The 15,565-nt window shown below is 36.9% G+C and overlaps 1 protein-coding gene across 46 annotated transcripts in view; it reads left to right on the top strand.

Annotated features, from left to right (window-relative positions):
* DTNA (dystrobrevin alpha) overlaps window positions 1-15,565 on the top strand; it is a 381,211-nt gene that overhangs the window by 233,166 nt on the left and 132,480 nt on the right. For all 46 annotated transcript variants that reach the window (XM_012447220.3, XM_064379277.1, XM_064379287.1 and 43 more), the window contains one exon: window positions 14,745-14,812. In XM_012447220.3, the coding sequence (XP_012302643.1) occupies window positions 14,746-14,812 (67 nt within the window). In that variant the 5' untranslated portion in view covers window position 14,745. The remainder of the gene's footprint in view (window positions 1-14,744; window positions 14,813-15,565) is intronic.

Raw genomic sequence — 15,565 nt, 5'->3', positions numbered from 1 at the left:
TTAAAAGCTTTGTCATTCAAAAGTCTCATTAGCTTGCCCACTTTGGAGACTATTAATGGACCTTGAAGAATAAAAACTGAAGTTTAAAACATTTCCGGGCAGAAATGCCACAGAGCAATGACTTGCTTCCTTGAAAAGACTTCTGTGGACCCTTGTAATTATGACAATTGCTTGCAAACTCCAAGTTTCTCATTCTTCACCTCCCCCGATCCCTGACACCCCATATTCATTTCTTGATAGGCATTCTAAAATGTTTTTACACTAGAAGGAGGAACTGGCTCAAAGAAATAGATCTGTAAATCAGAAAACAGAAAAAATCTCTAATCAGGACCCCAAAATCTTAAATTCTGGCTTTGGCTTTGCTGTTGCACTAGGCAGCCTTGAATCTATTGCTTGACTTCTGAGTTTCATTGTTCTCATCATGTGACTATGTAAAGTTGGGAACAGTACTACAGACATCTATTACTAGAGGGGAAGTAATGGTGAGAAACTTCTTGGTGTGACTCTGTTATTCACACACCATTCTTGTTTGCCCCTGAAATGTTATGCAGGTCTGGCTTTTATTTGAGATGTCCTGACCTTGTATAAGAGATAGGACTGATTCATGTTTCAAGTCTAATAATGTAACAGCTCTCAGCTGGAAGGGAACATCTCTGAGATTGAGTCCAACACTGTGTGAGTTCCAAGTATATGTAAATCACATACAGTAAACTTTCTAAGTCCCAGAATCCCTTCACCACCTTTTGGGAGCTTTTGTAGGAGTTTTTTAGTAGTTATTTCTTTCAGTGTCTACTCATTTCCAGATAGTAGTTTAGACTCATCAAGTCTTTGAAGTCACTGGTGCTATTAAGTGCATCAATGCCTCTGTCCATTGAAGGACAGTGAAGTGGTGGCTGCTTGTCAGGAAATGGCTCGAGTACCCCTAGGCAAAAAGACTTTGGTAAAAAGGAACTGCTTTTTCACTCTGGGACACTTAACCTCCTGCTTATTAGTCTTTTTACTGTCTTCTCATCAGGTTCAGGGACACTTCTTTCCATAAATGCAGACACTGAAGCTGGAATCTGGAACATGTGCTTTCAGTATTCAGAGATTTGCAGAGTGGACACATATTAACACATCACAAGCATGATTGTTATGGTCTCAAAAGTGTGGGAGGAGTCCCTGAACCCAAGAGTTTTGAGACCAGCATAGGTGACATAATGAGACCTTGTCTCTATAAAAATTTTTAAAAAATAAAAATTGGAGCATGATGCTGCATGCCTGTAATCCCCGCTACTCAGGAGGCTGAGGTAGGAGGATCATTTGAACCCAGGAGGTCAAGGCTGCAATGAGCTATAATTGCATCTCTACACTGCAGCCAGCCTAGGTGACAGCATGAGACCCTGTCTCAAAAACAAAAACAGGAAAAAGAAGAGTGTCCAGAGTAGTGTTAATGCTTTTTGGCTGCAAATGTTTTGTTCATGTGCCACAGTTTTATTTTGTATCCTGGTGACTGTTTCTAGCAGTGTGTCTGTGAAGTAGAGGTGATTTGAGGCTCAAGCATCATGAATCAGAGGAGGATGACGTATGTGCGGGTGTTTTTATGTATTTGTTCCATTTACAAACTCTAACTTGGTGAAATTATGATACAAAAATTAATTTGGTATTCTGGTTCTCTGCACAGGTCCATTTTCTATATAATTGTATTGTATATCACTTTGTCCTTTATATTATGGTAAGAATAACATAACATAATAAAAGGATGTGATGTTTTAATTAGGTTATTGTAATTCACTGAGGTACTGGTTTTTGGGGATCATAAAGTTCCCGGGAGCATGCACTTCACTTCCATACCCTTTGGCTAGTTAGCTACTTTTATGTTTCTGAATATTTGAGCTTGTATAAGCAGGGTATCCTCTCATTCAAGTGATCCTTGATATGTGTTATTGGGGTTACAATGATTCTTCTATCATGATAGCCAGATATGTGGGCTGATATTTTAATAACCTCAAAATATTATTTGCTATATTTACCTCTATTAAATTTGGTCATATTAGCTAAGCAATCAGAGCTAACTAAATATATTGACACTTAAATTGTTTCAGAGTGTAACCTAGCTAATTCTAATCAGGAAATTCATGAGATTGAAAAGCCTGTGTCAATGGTAACTTTATATCCAAGAATTTCATTACCAACCCTTTGCAGCAGAATATTCCTGGAGCATAGTTGATACAATGACTCCTGTGTGAGCCCTCTAGGTGTCTTCAAGAATTACTGAGGTCCAAAGTACTCAAATTTGAGTTTCTGTTTTCTGCTGGCATTTATCAGATAGGCAATAAATATTCACTAATATTTATATCTGATATGAGTTAATATATTATTAGTCAATACTTATCTGATATTAGTCAATTTATTAAATATTGAATAATATCAGATACATAATAAATACTAGTCAAATATTAGTATATTGCAATATGATAAAGAGGCTAAAATTTGGACCAAAGGCCAGTTAGATTGACCTGGGTTCAAATTTGAGTTCTTTAAATTTGAATTCTTTAAATTTCAGTTCTCTAAGCCTGAGTATCCTTATCTACAAAATGAGGATACTAACACCAACTAACTTAAGGATAAAATTAAGTCATTAAATTAGGAATCACAGTAGGCTTCCCTAAAAGATATTTAGAAGCTAGTAGAGTCTAGGGAGGAATGGAGAGGTAGTGCAGCCTAATGGCTGGGAAGCCTCAGGAGAGATTTCTTAAGTACAAATCCTGGTTCTGTGGCTATTTGCGATGTGATCTTGTGAACGTTTCTTAACCCTTCTCAGTTTTATTAGTTTCCCTTGCTGCTGTAACAAATTACCACAAATGTAGTGGCTTAAAACAACACAAATGTATTATCTTACTGTTCTGAGGTCCAGAAGTCCAAAGTGGGTCTTACTGTACTTTGTTGGCAGGGCTGCATTCCTTTGGGAAGGAGGAGAGCTTCTCTAGAGGAGAGCTCATTTCCTTGCCACTTCTAGCTTCTGGAGGCCACCTGCATTCCTTAGTTTTTGGGTCCTGCCTCCATCTTCAAATCCTTTCTCAACCCTTTATAAAGACTCCAGTAATTGCACTGGGCCCACCAGGATAATCCAGATTAATTTCTCCATTTCAAGATCTTTAACCTAATCACATCCACAAAGTCCCTTTGTCAAGATAACATAACATAGTCACAAATTTGAGGGAGGTTAAGATGTGGGCATCTCTGAGGGTCCATTATCCTGTCTACCTCATCAGCCTTTGTTTTTTCTTCTCTAAAACAGGGTAATATGGTATGGCCTCTCTCAGAGTTAGAATAAGACATTAATAAAATAATTCATGTGAAATGCTTAGTACAGAGTCTACTCACATAGAAGCAGCACTTAATAAATGTTTATTATTATTGTTATGACATTCAATGAATGAATCTCAGAGTCTCTTCCCACTATATAACCCAGGCATTCATGCCTCTATCTCACTGGGACAATGCAGGAGGCCTGGGTGATTTAAAAATGAGAAAGAAGGCGCCTTCCCACCAGCTATTCTTCCTTCCTCAAATTCTTGGCAGCCACCAAATTAGAGCCATGGCTCTCTTAAGAAACACATTTCTCCCAGTCTTCCCTTAATTTCAGACAAAATTCTCTTCAATGGAAGGGACATAACTAGGAGCCTTATAATTTATAGGAACAGATCCAGAGGCAAGAAATAAGGGCTGCCTCTGTTTCTTTTCTTTTCATTCTGTATTCCTGTCATTGCCAGTCAACCCTGGTCTTGGGGAAAGGAACCATGGTGTGCAAAATCCCATTGTTTACTGCTGGAGATCTTGCAGCCATAACTTTTGGCTGCTCATACCCTCTGCCTGTTTCTTTTCCATTTGGCCTGTTTAATTTTGGCATCTAAGTTCATTAACCCCATATATTTGGCTGTGCTTTCATTGTATAGCAATCATCAGAGTCCCTACAATGTTGTTTTCTAAGTTGTTTCTAAATATTGGAATTTTCTAAGTTGTTTTATATCAGCCTAAGAGGTCCACCACAGAAAGAATTTAAGTGGAGAAAGGAAAAAATAGAATAATATTAATTAATTTAATATTTAGCTATGAATTAATCTCTATTCCACATTTTACTGATATATAAAACTAGACTGTAAACTTGTTAAATGTAGGTTCTCTTATGTCCTCATTGTAGATGCATGTTTGTTAAAAAACAAAATAGCTCCTTCTGCAATCTATAATTTTGGATACTCTTTAAAAATATTTTTGGTACAAATAAGTTTGCAGAAACATGTAGTAGAATCAGTAGGGAAGAAGGGGATAGAAAAGAAATTTTTAATAGACATACTCTATCATCTTTTCCTACGCTCCTGTACTAACTTTGGAACCCTGTGCTCTTAATTTTTTCTATTGGTCCTGAATCTGTAGATACACAGTGATGGTCATATTGACATCCTCCCACCCACCCATCTTAGCCCTCAGCTGCCGTTGACTCTTTCATCTTCCTTATCTCAAAAGATGGTTTCCTTATGTGACTTCTGGAGGATGTAATCCAGAGCTGGACTCAGAAAGCACACAAGAGCCATTATCATTTTATCTTCACAGTGAATCAAAATTGCCACCTCTTCACTGTGTTTGTCTCAACCAGGTATGAAGAAGAAAGCAACCAAATTTAATATACTAATTCTGATTTTCCCAAGGAAATTTGCTTTGTTAAGGGCATAAAATAAACTTCTCATGGTGAAATTTCAAAATATAAATCAACGATATCTAGTAAGTTTGAGTTCATCTGCTCATTAAAGGGTCTAAAATCTTTAAAAGGTATAGACAGGGCAGCATTTTACCACTTAGCCAGCTAAATACCTCCTTGTCCTGCTGCAGCCTCATTGTTGGGTTGCCAAGTTCAGCTCAGTCACTCGGAAAAATTTTGGAATTACATTTTCTAAAGTACTTCAAAATATTTTACTTTATAAATGTTTATGCATATATACAATATACTCCCCACTTTGATGAGATAAGTGGAGTTCAAAAATTCAATTGCAGAGTTCAACATTGTCTTATTTCAAAGTTAATAAAAAATAGTCTTCTAATTGGGGCGGGTGACCTTTTACCTCTTTGGCTTTGTTATTTGTACCTAATTCTCCAAATTATTTGTTTTTATTTATTTAATATGTAGGAAAAAGAAACACATACTTTTATGAATTGTAATGTTCTTCACTGAATTGAGAAAGTCCCAAATGATCAGAAGGCAGTCATTTCCTAATACCCTTTCCCCAGGAGTTAAGGACTTAGAAGCTCCAGCAGGACAAGGAAGCCTCTCTCTCCAATGTGAGGCTCAGCCATCATTCCCCCATGACAAAGTGGGACCATATATATAACATTATTGCTAGTGAGAAATACAGATGCACACATGTACACAGTCATTGTCCCAAGATACATGCTATTGAATAAAACATGATTCTCTGAAAAAATATGATGTCCTGGTGTGGTTCTAAAGGCATTAATACAGATGACCCCACCTATGATAGTCTTCCCGTAGGGACTCCGGAGGTCCTTTTGATCAAGCTCAACCTTTGGCAGGGCTCTCCAGTCCTTCTGAGACACTCTAATAACTTTGAACCTCACATGCATGACAGAGTCTGAATTTGGATCATCATCCTTCCAAAAAGTTTCTTTTTACCCATGACAATCTGCTCCCAGCCTGGCTCTGCAGTCTTTCCTCATAGTAAGGGGGAGGTGTGGTGTGATACCAGCTGCTATTGAGCAGAAGTACCTAGGCTCTTACCAAGCCAAATGACATCAAATGAAACCAAATGTCCTTAAGCAACTTGTACACTCTTACTCAGAACAAGAGGTTTCTTCCTGACTTGAAAGAACCACTAAGAGAAGTTCTTTGAAGAGTAAAAATGGTTCTGTCATTTTTAAATGGCATTTTCTGTTTCTTAAAGTTTGCCTTATTAGATAACCATATCAATGTATATATATGTTTATGTATATTTATATTCCTCTAAAAAATAATTATCTTCACCCTTGGCTCAAAGTAAGTTTTAAAGTGGGTCTTAAGCTATACAAACATATTGGAAAGCAGCATAAGAATTCAAACCTAATGTTGTACAAGTAACTTCATGTTCAAACTCAACCAGTATCATATTTTCCCTCAACCCTAGCCATGTATCAGAAGCACTTAGGATACTTTTATTTTATTTTTTTATTTCAATAATTTTGGGGGTATAGGTGGTTTTTGGTTATGTGGATACATTTTTTAGTGATGATTTCTGAGATTTTCTAAGATTTGGTGCATCCATCACCCGAGCAGCAAACACTGTATCCAGTATATAGTCATTTATCCCTCACCTCCCTACCAGCCTTCTCCTCTGAGTCCCAAAAGTTCATTATGTCATTCTTAGGCCTTTGCATCCTCTTAACTTAGCTCCCACTTATAAGTGTGACTATACGATAATTGGTTTTCCATTCCTGAGTTACTTCACTAAGAATAGTGGCCTCCAGCTCCATCCATGTTGCTGCAAAAGACATTATTTCATTCCTTTTTATGGCTGAATAGTACTCCATGGTGTATATGTATACCATATTTTCTTTATCCACTTGTTGGTTGATGGGCACTTAGGTTGGTTCTATATCTTTTCAACTGCAAATTGTACTACAAATTGTGTCTTTTTCATATGATGACTTCTTTTCCTTTGGGGATTGCTGGATCAAGAGGTAGTTCTACTTTTAGTTCTTTAAGGGATCTACATAGTGTTTTCCATAGTAGTACTAGTTTACATTCCCACCAGCAGTGTAAAATTGTTCCCTTTCACCACATCCACACCAATGTGTATTATTTTTTGACATGTTAGTTATGCCCATTCTTGCATAAGTAAGGTGATATTTCATTATGGTTTTCATTTGCATTTCCCTGATAATCAGTGATTGAGCATCCTTTCATATGTCTTTTGGTTGTTTGTATATCTTCTTTTGAGAATTGTTTATTCATGGTCTTTGGTCAATTTTTGATGGGATTAGTTGTTATTTTCTTGCTGATTTGTTTGAGTTCCTTATAGATTCTAGATATTACTCTTTTATTGGATGCATAGTTTGCAAATATTTTCTCCCACTGTGTGGGTTTTCTGTTTACCCTACTGATTATTTCTTTTGCTGTACAGAAGCTTTCCAGTTTAATTAGGCCTCATTTATTTATTTTTGTTTTTGTTGCTTTGGGGCCTTAATTATAAATTCTTTGCCTAGATTAATGTCTAGAAGAGTTTTTCCAATGTTATCTTCTAGAATTTTTATGGTTTCAGGTCTTAGAGATGTCTTTGATCCATGTTGAGTTGATTCTTTAATAAGAGAGATGAGGATCCAGTTTCATTCTTCTACATGTGGCTTGCCAGTTTTCCCAACACCACTTATTGAATAGGGTTGTCCTTTCCCTAATTTATGTTTTTGCATGCTTCGTTGAAGATCAGTTGGCTATAAGTATTTGACTCCATTTCTGAGTTCTCTATTCTGTTCCATTGGGCTACATGCTTATTTTTACACCAGTAACAAACTGTTTTGGTAATGATAGTCTTGTAGTTTAATTTGAGGTCGAGTAATGTGATGCCTCCATTTGTTCTTTGTGCTTAGTATTGCTTTGGCTGTCTAGGCTCTTTTTTGGTTCCATATGAATTTTAGGATTTATTTTCCAGTTCTACAAAGAACAATGATGGCATTTTGATGGCAATTGCATTGAATCTGTAGATTTCTTTGGGCATGATGGTCATTTTCACAATATTGATTCTACCTCCATGAGCATGGGATATGTTTCTATTTGTTTGTGTCATCTATGATTTCTTTTTTTTTGAGATGGAGTCTCGCTCTGTCACCAGGCTGGAGTGCAGTGGCATAATCTTGGCTCACTGCAACCTCTGCCTCCTGGATTCAAGTGATTCTCCTGCCTCAACCTCCCAAGTGGCTGGGACTACAGACATGCACCACCACGCCCAGCTAATTTTTGTATTTTTAGTAGAGACGGGGTTTCACCATGTTGACCAGGATGGTCTCAATCTCCTGATCTCCTGATCAGCCTTCCTTGGCCTCCCAAAGAGCTGGGATTACAGGTGTGAGCTACCATGCCAGGCCTCTGTCATCTGTGATTTCTTTCAGCAGTGTTTTATAGTTGTCCTCGTAGAGATTTTTTACTTCCTTGGTTTAGTGTCTTCCTGAGTATTTTATTTGCACCTGTTTTAAGGATCGAGTTCTGGATTTGGTTCTCAGCTTGGCAATTGTTGGTATATATCAGTGCTACTGATTTGTATACATTGATTTTGTATCCTAAGACCTTACTGGATTTATTCATCAGATCTAAGAGCTTTTTGGATGAGTCTTCAGGGCTTCCTAGGTGTGTAATCACATCATCAGTGAACAGCAACAGTTTGATTTCCTCTTTTTCAATGTGTATGCCCTTTATTTCTTTCTCTTGTCTGATTGCTCTGTCCAGGACTTCCAACACTATGCTGAATAGAAGCGGTGAAAGTGGGCATCCTTGTTTAGTTTCAGTTGTCAGGGGGAATGCTTTTAACTTTTCCCCATTCAAGAAGCCCTTAGTAGAAATGCTCAGGTCCAACTCCAGATTTAGTAGGTCCAGGTATTTGCATTTTTCATTAGGTCTCTCAGCTAGTGTGAGGGGCAGTCACAGCTGAGAACTACTATGCTGGATACTTGATAAGGGAAACCAAATTCTGGATAATCCATCTAGCTGGTCACTACGCTAAAGTAGTGAGCTCATGACCCTCTCTCCAAAATGAATGAATGAACGAATGAATAAATAAATAAGATGCAAGTTCCAAGAGTAGAAGATGATGTTCAAAGTGAAAAACAAAGTCAGAAACTCATTATAACCTTGTATTTTAGTAACAGCATTTTTGTACTGTCATGGGCTCATCTAGACAAAGGACTAGGAAGTAAAAGCAAATGCAATTATATTTTGCCTCAGGAAAGAACTCTGAATACTTTTTTATTATATTGCCAAAGATTAGGACTAGAATGTAAATCTGAGAAAGTCATATCAAAGGCCTTCCTCATTAACGGAAATGGAAAAAGGCATTTATATGCCACCAATAAATCAATTAAAGAAGGAAAGGAGCTTGAAATGGCCTTCATTGTGGTTATTAACTTCAGGGAGTGCAGCAGTTGGGGATTGCTGAACCCAGCATTTTCTTGTCATTCACCTGGAGCAAAGTATAAGAAAATAAAGCATGGTGACACTCTCACCATATTAAACCCAAAGTCTGCTTAAGTGTTTGCTAAAGTGGAGCAAAAGCAAAGCACAGTCAGACGTTTCTAAAAGCATTGTCCCGCTTTTGTGGATTTAAATCATGAGACTGTGAATCAGTGTGTGACTTGGTGTGTTTCTATGTGTCTGGTTTACATAAGTCTGGACACTGGGAATTCTTTTAATCTCCTTGATTACTTCCAGTATAGCAATGTCCTAAAATAGGAGGATTCTATTAGAAAATAATACACAAAGGAACTTTCCAGTGAGGTTTGAGAGCCGTGACCCTTCTCCATCCTTCTTTTGGCTTGTTAATCACCAAGTCCTACTTACTTTTTTCAGTTTACCAATTTCAGGAAAAAAAATCTTAATTTGCATTGAACAGTAGCATCTGGAATAAAATTACTGATGACTGGAATCTATACTAGCTTAGGGATTTAAAAATTAACAGACAAAAGAGAATTCAATGTCTTGTCATGCTAGAATATACTTTATGGTTTTTGGGTGGCCACTTTACCTTCTTGAGTTTTAACACAATAGATATTAATTCCCACTTCTAGGTCAAATGTGTACCTTGGAAAAGATAGGAAAATGGTGTTCCTTAGCTATTACTTGGGAATGTAATATCTTTTTTACTTCCTCGCAAAGTTACAGGGAAAAGCATTTTATAATCCTTAATAAGTTAGACAAATGTAAGGCACCATTTCAGCTTCTGCCTTTAAAACTTCTTATATATTGTGTGTAATAGTAATGTGTATTTATTATGGATGGTGTTGGGTGAAAGGTGTGCCATAAAGGAAGTAACCTGAGGATGTGATAGTTCAATGTGAATTCATTTCACTATGCTAAAATATAGTTCACATTTCTTCTAACACTCTGTGCCCTACCTTTGGATTTATTCATTTCTTGCTGGTTCCCAAACTGTTTTACTGTTATTTCATCCCTCCCCATACATGGGAGCAAAGACTTGGAGCCGTCTTTGTCCAGCTGTGCAACCCTCTTTTAATGATGATTCTGAAGTAGGGTGACTTGGCGACTTCACCTCCTACAAACTCATTAATGCCATGGGGGCAAAAGATTATTCCTAATATGGGACAGAAAAAGCTGAGGTCCTCTCATCTGCCATTCACTGTGCAGTCTAACAGTCACCAAGTCCTATCAAATGTATCTCCTAAATCTGTCTCAAATCAATGCTTTAATGCAAGACATGAGTCTCACTCCTGAAGCACAGAAGTACCCAACTTACAGGGCTCTTCCCTTAATTGTGTGCTCCCTCCCCTACCCTCTTGCTTACCCAGTTTTCCTTCCACTTACCATGCTGGAATTGTTTCCTAAACCTGAATCTCTATATATCAATTTCCTACTTAAACCTTGGATGGCATCCAGCCTCGACTGGAAAGCCTTGTATTGTCTAAATATGACAAGGAAGGCTTTCTAGATTCGATGCCTGTTAATCTCTGAAGTGTCTCCACTCACACTTGCACCCAGCAATACTGAGCGACTGCCCCTTCCCAAATGTGCCCTACCTGTTTTAAAGCTCCCTGCTTTTACTCATGATTCTATTTGACCTTCCTCCACTCTTTTCCATTTGAAAAATTCCAATTTATCCTTTAAAATTCTGTTTCAGAGTCCGTTTTTCTTTGATCCTCTTGCAGATCATCCCAGAAATAAACTACTACATCTAGCAGTACATATGTTTATTATGGTACATATTACTCCAAATTTTAATTATTTGTTAAAAATATTCATTTCCCCTTTCAAATCTGTGAGCTTCTTAAGGACAAGGATCATGTTGTATTAATCTTTGGGTCTCAAGAAATTACTAGTGTGTTTGACAAATTACAGCTACTTTATAAATATTTCTTAAGTAAATGAATGGATGGGTTCTTATAAGTGAAAACAACATATGTCCTGTATAATTGGTGAGACTAAGCTGTAGTAAAGGAAATATCTGACAGGCTCATCACTTATTTATCACCGTTAGTTCTTTTCACTCTTTTGATATTTATACAATCTTCTTGTAAAATCTAAAGTTGTAAGCATCTTGCCTACATGAAGGAGCAACAGAAACTGACCAAATTGGGTTCATCGGTGAGGCACGTGCCCTGTGGCACACATTAGTACCATCACAGATGGGTTATTTTCCCCTTCACCTCCTCCATATGACTTTGGGCAGCTGTTGTACTGAAATTCATGAAAAGCAGAGCTCCTTGTCAGTTTCCCTCATTTCAGAAACAAAACTGCTCTCTGTAAAAGCACCTGGTCCTTTCCCTATAGAACAATGTGCTCTTCTCACTTTCGAAGGCAGTGAGAATGTAGTCAGGCTTTGTGTGTCTCAAGTCCCATTGATCAGAGTTAAATTGGAACCCAGGGAGCCCACAGTGGTGCTTCCTGCTTGCTGAATTCATAAGCTTACTTTGTCCTAGAGTCCCTCTATTGAATCAGTGTAAGCTGTAATCTAGCAGGCCTCCCGTTTTTACTATTATGACTATGATCAATGGGTAATAGGTGAGTATTCTCAATTTTATCTGACTGTGCTACTTCCCAGAAAACTCTGGGGGTAAAATGAAAAGTGTGTTATTTCTCTTTTATATTTATAATTATATTCTGTGCCTTCTATTATTTCATACCACAGAGATTTTTTTCTATATTTTCCATGGTACACATTTGACCTGGAAGTGAGAATTAATACCTATTGTGTAACTAATGATGGTTCTTTTATGAGTTAATTAATTTAAAGAAAATGAGGAATAGAACAAAAGTTAACATTAATGTACTTTGCATCTTTTTCTATTTCTTCATAAGACTTGATTTTGTTTTAAAATGTATGGCCCTAGATTATAAGCAATGTAAATTAGTTTCTCTCATTTCAAATAATTAATCTCTGAAACTAGTACAATTTGAATTTTACTCTTCTACAAATCAGATTTGGGAAATATAATTGAAAGTTCATTTTATGGAAAGCAAACTCAGCTTGTTTTGCTGTTTTCTCTCTTTCCTCTTTTTTTCTCTTTAATTCACTTATTTAATACATACTAGCTGGCCATATCATTTGTTGGCTGGATTTTGCTAGGCACTATGAAGTATTAAAACATGTGAGGTTAGTGCTCTCAAAACCTTAAGAGACACAGATAAAATGTTAAATAGGAATGAGTGGTGACAACACCACGAAACAAGTAGTACAAGCAGCAAGGCCTGCAAGTTCAGATGCCAGTCTTTACCTCTGATATTCTCTATCAGAGCTCTGTGGACTACCATCCTTTGTGATTTATTTTTAGTCATTCTTTTCACCTCATTCTGACATAGACAGATTCAGGAATATGTCACTCTTTCTATCGTCTATCTCTCTTATTGCCTCAACTCTACTTCTGAGCCCTTGAAATAAAAAATTGGAAGGTATATTCATACTATTTTGTGAAAGTCAGTATTATCTACCCACTTCTTCTAAAATTAAGGAGATGGGATTATGTGAATTAGGAAGCAGTTGTTTTTCCCTAGATCTATATGTCAACTTTACCTGCATATATGAAATCTTACAAAAAGAAAGTATTTGACCATGTTCAGCAACAAATTGTTACCAAATTGTTGGAGCTTCATTAATAACGCTACTCCTTTCCAATAGTTATTTAGGACAGTCCCTGGTATATTATCTAACCCATTGTGAATGTGTGCATGCTCTTCTCTTGACACCATAAACCAAAGCTATTCCACATCCTTCTTTCCCTTCCTGGCAATGGGAAAATAGTGCTTCACCCATAGAAGTATCTGGTTAGGCTACTGGACCAATTTGATGAACATCACTTTTACCATCATTTTTTTTTTTTAATTTTACCCTCAGGTGAGTCATTCTCATTACCTTTTGAGCAGTCTTCTGCTGCAGTTTTGTTAAATTCATCCTCAGGAAATTAACCCCTCTCATGTTCACATCTTGCTTTCTACTTCTATGGCTATAATTACCTCATTGTGTCTTAATTGCTTTTATGCTTTTATATCTCTACTACTATAGTAGAAGCACCTTAAGGACAAGCACTATGGCTTGATCACTGTGATGTACTCAGAGGACAGTGTGATCCTGGCTTGATCACTGTGGTGCAAAGTGTAGTCAGGTTCCTGGAGTATGAAAGGCACTCAGTAAAGGCTTGTTTTGTTTTCATTCATTTATTTTTAATTGGCAGATAATTATTGTGTATATTTATGGGATACAGTGTGATGTTTTGATCCCTGTATACATTGTAGGAAGAGTCAGTCAAGCTAATTAACATATCCATCACCTCACCAACTTATTTTTTGTGATGAGCATGCTGTTTGTTGAGTGAGTGCTCAGAATTGAAAGGCATTGTGTGCCATGGAGGTGCAGAGGACAGGTACTAAACCCAGGCAATCATAGAGAGTTGGGGAAGACTTCAGAGGAAGATAGACAATCTTTAAGAGTGATGACACTTTAAGAGTGATGACAAATTAGCTTGGCATAGGGGGAGGACAATCCTGTCAAAAAAAACATGGACAAAGACCTAGATTTGAGAAAGAGCAGGGGCCATAGAAAGACAGGCAAAAAAGAACCATGCAGCTACACCTGTTGTTAACTATGACGGTAATCAAAGCAGAAGTCAGTGTGGTAGACATACATGTGCATCTGTATATATGCACATAAAAGGAAACTTTGGTTTTAAAAATTTAATTAGATGTAATAAAAAGTAAAATCTATCAGCCTCTAAAACTCTTGATATTTAGCCCAAAGCCCTCTACATGACTAAACATATCCATTAACTTTCTCATTATTTTCTTTTTCCTCAAACTGAAGTTTAATTTTTTTTATCATATTTTAATTCTCTGTTTTGACTGTTGACATTTTAATAGTATATTTTAAATAGTTCCACTGACCAAGGAGAGATATGTGAATCTAATCACCTTGCATGAAGTTGTTATATACAGGAAAACTGTTGCCAGTTCCACTCAACTTAGAAATGAACATTTAGAAAATTACGTAATTATAAATTGATGTTTTTAAGTGCATAAGGGACAACTGGCAACAGGATGAGATGGAAGCCATACTGGTCTTAGAGTCCAAACATCTGCATCCTTCATTCACCAAGTCCATGAGCCTCTTGGTTTCATCATCTGTTGAATGGGATCCACAATATCTGCTCACCAGTCTTAGGTATTCTTAAAATTGAAAGAGAAACTGAATGTGAAACAAATCACCTAACAGATGGTAGATGGCTGTAGTTAGTTATAGCACAAGGTCATTTGCTATGGTAGTTATTTTTATGTTAGACAATAAAAATTTTATACCACCTCCAACAACTACAACAATAATATATATGGAAAACTATGTGCAGCAATTTAGGTTAGTAAAAGTAAAGCTATACTTTTTAAAACACACAGTTTTAAATAGGTTTTCTATATGTTTGTGGCACAAATACAGCAAGTGTGTTTACAGAGAAATGGCTTCTTTCCCCAATAGTGTGAGGATAATACGCATTGTAACCATTTTGTCTCATAGAATGATTGAAGATAGTGGGAAAAGAGGAAATACCATGGCAGAAAGAAGACAGCTGTTTGCAGAGATGAGTAAGTATGGAACTTTTAAGGAACACCCTATAGTTTCCATTAAGTACTCATGGAAAGGCTGGAAATAAGCACTTACCTTTATGACATTTGTACGTTTCCTTAGGATCCTAAGTTCCTTTCAAGAGTTGTACATTTTGGCCTTTTTCCCCCTTACTTGTTAAGAGTTCAGTTAGTCAGTGATTCACCATAATTTTTTATCAGACTATATATTTTATATGGAAGAAAAAGTTTATGGACCTACATGGACACATATACAAACACACATGGACACTTGATAAACACTATTTAGTGTTGACATTAATAAGTCCACTAAACTTGAAAGTCTATGTTCATCCCTCTGCACTGTCACAGAAGCTGGCACTAGACAGCACTAGACAGCACTACTGCAGGCACTAGACAAAATTTGTGAAATAAATTATTGACTTTCTTCTCTGCCAAGCGATATCAGATGTTTATGTGGAAAGGAGAAGTTAGTCACTATTACTGGACCAAACTATAAACTGTCATTCAGAACTTCATGTAGAAGAGGAGAATCTATTCTGCAAACTCGTTTTTTTTAAATACTAAGGAAAATAAAAGATAAAGGAGCTGAGAGGTGACCTGCCCCACTAGGGAAACCAAACTAAGTATGTTTACTGACTCCAGTGAAGAATCTATTCAATAAAGGCTATTGGTTTATGTACATGCACACTTGCTGTATAAGTAATTGGTTGGTAGCATCTCCCTTGTAGACCATTTTTCTTATTCATAAAG

This window comes from Aotus nancymaae, unplaced genomic scaffold (assembly GCF_030222135.1).
Source record: "Aotus nancymaae isolate 86718 unplaced genomic scaffold, 86718_ANA_hifiasm-v0.15.2.pri h1tg000020l, whole genome shotgun sequence".
In the NCBI taxonomy this organism is placed as follows: domain Eukaryota; kingdom Metazoa; phylum Chordata; class Mammalia; order Primates; family Aotidae; genus Aotus; species Aotus nancymaae.
Note: the sequence above shows the minus strand (reverse complement) of the source record. Positions and strands in the feature narration are given on the sequence as shown.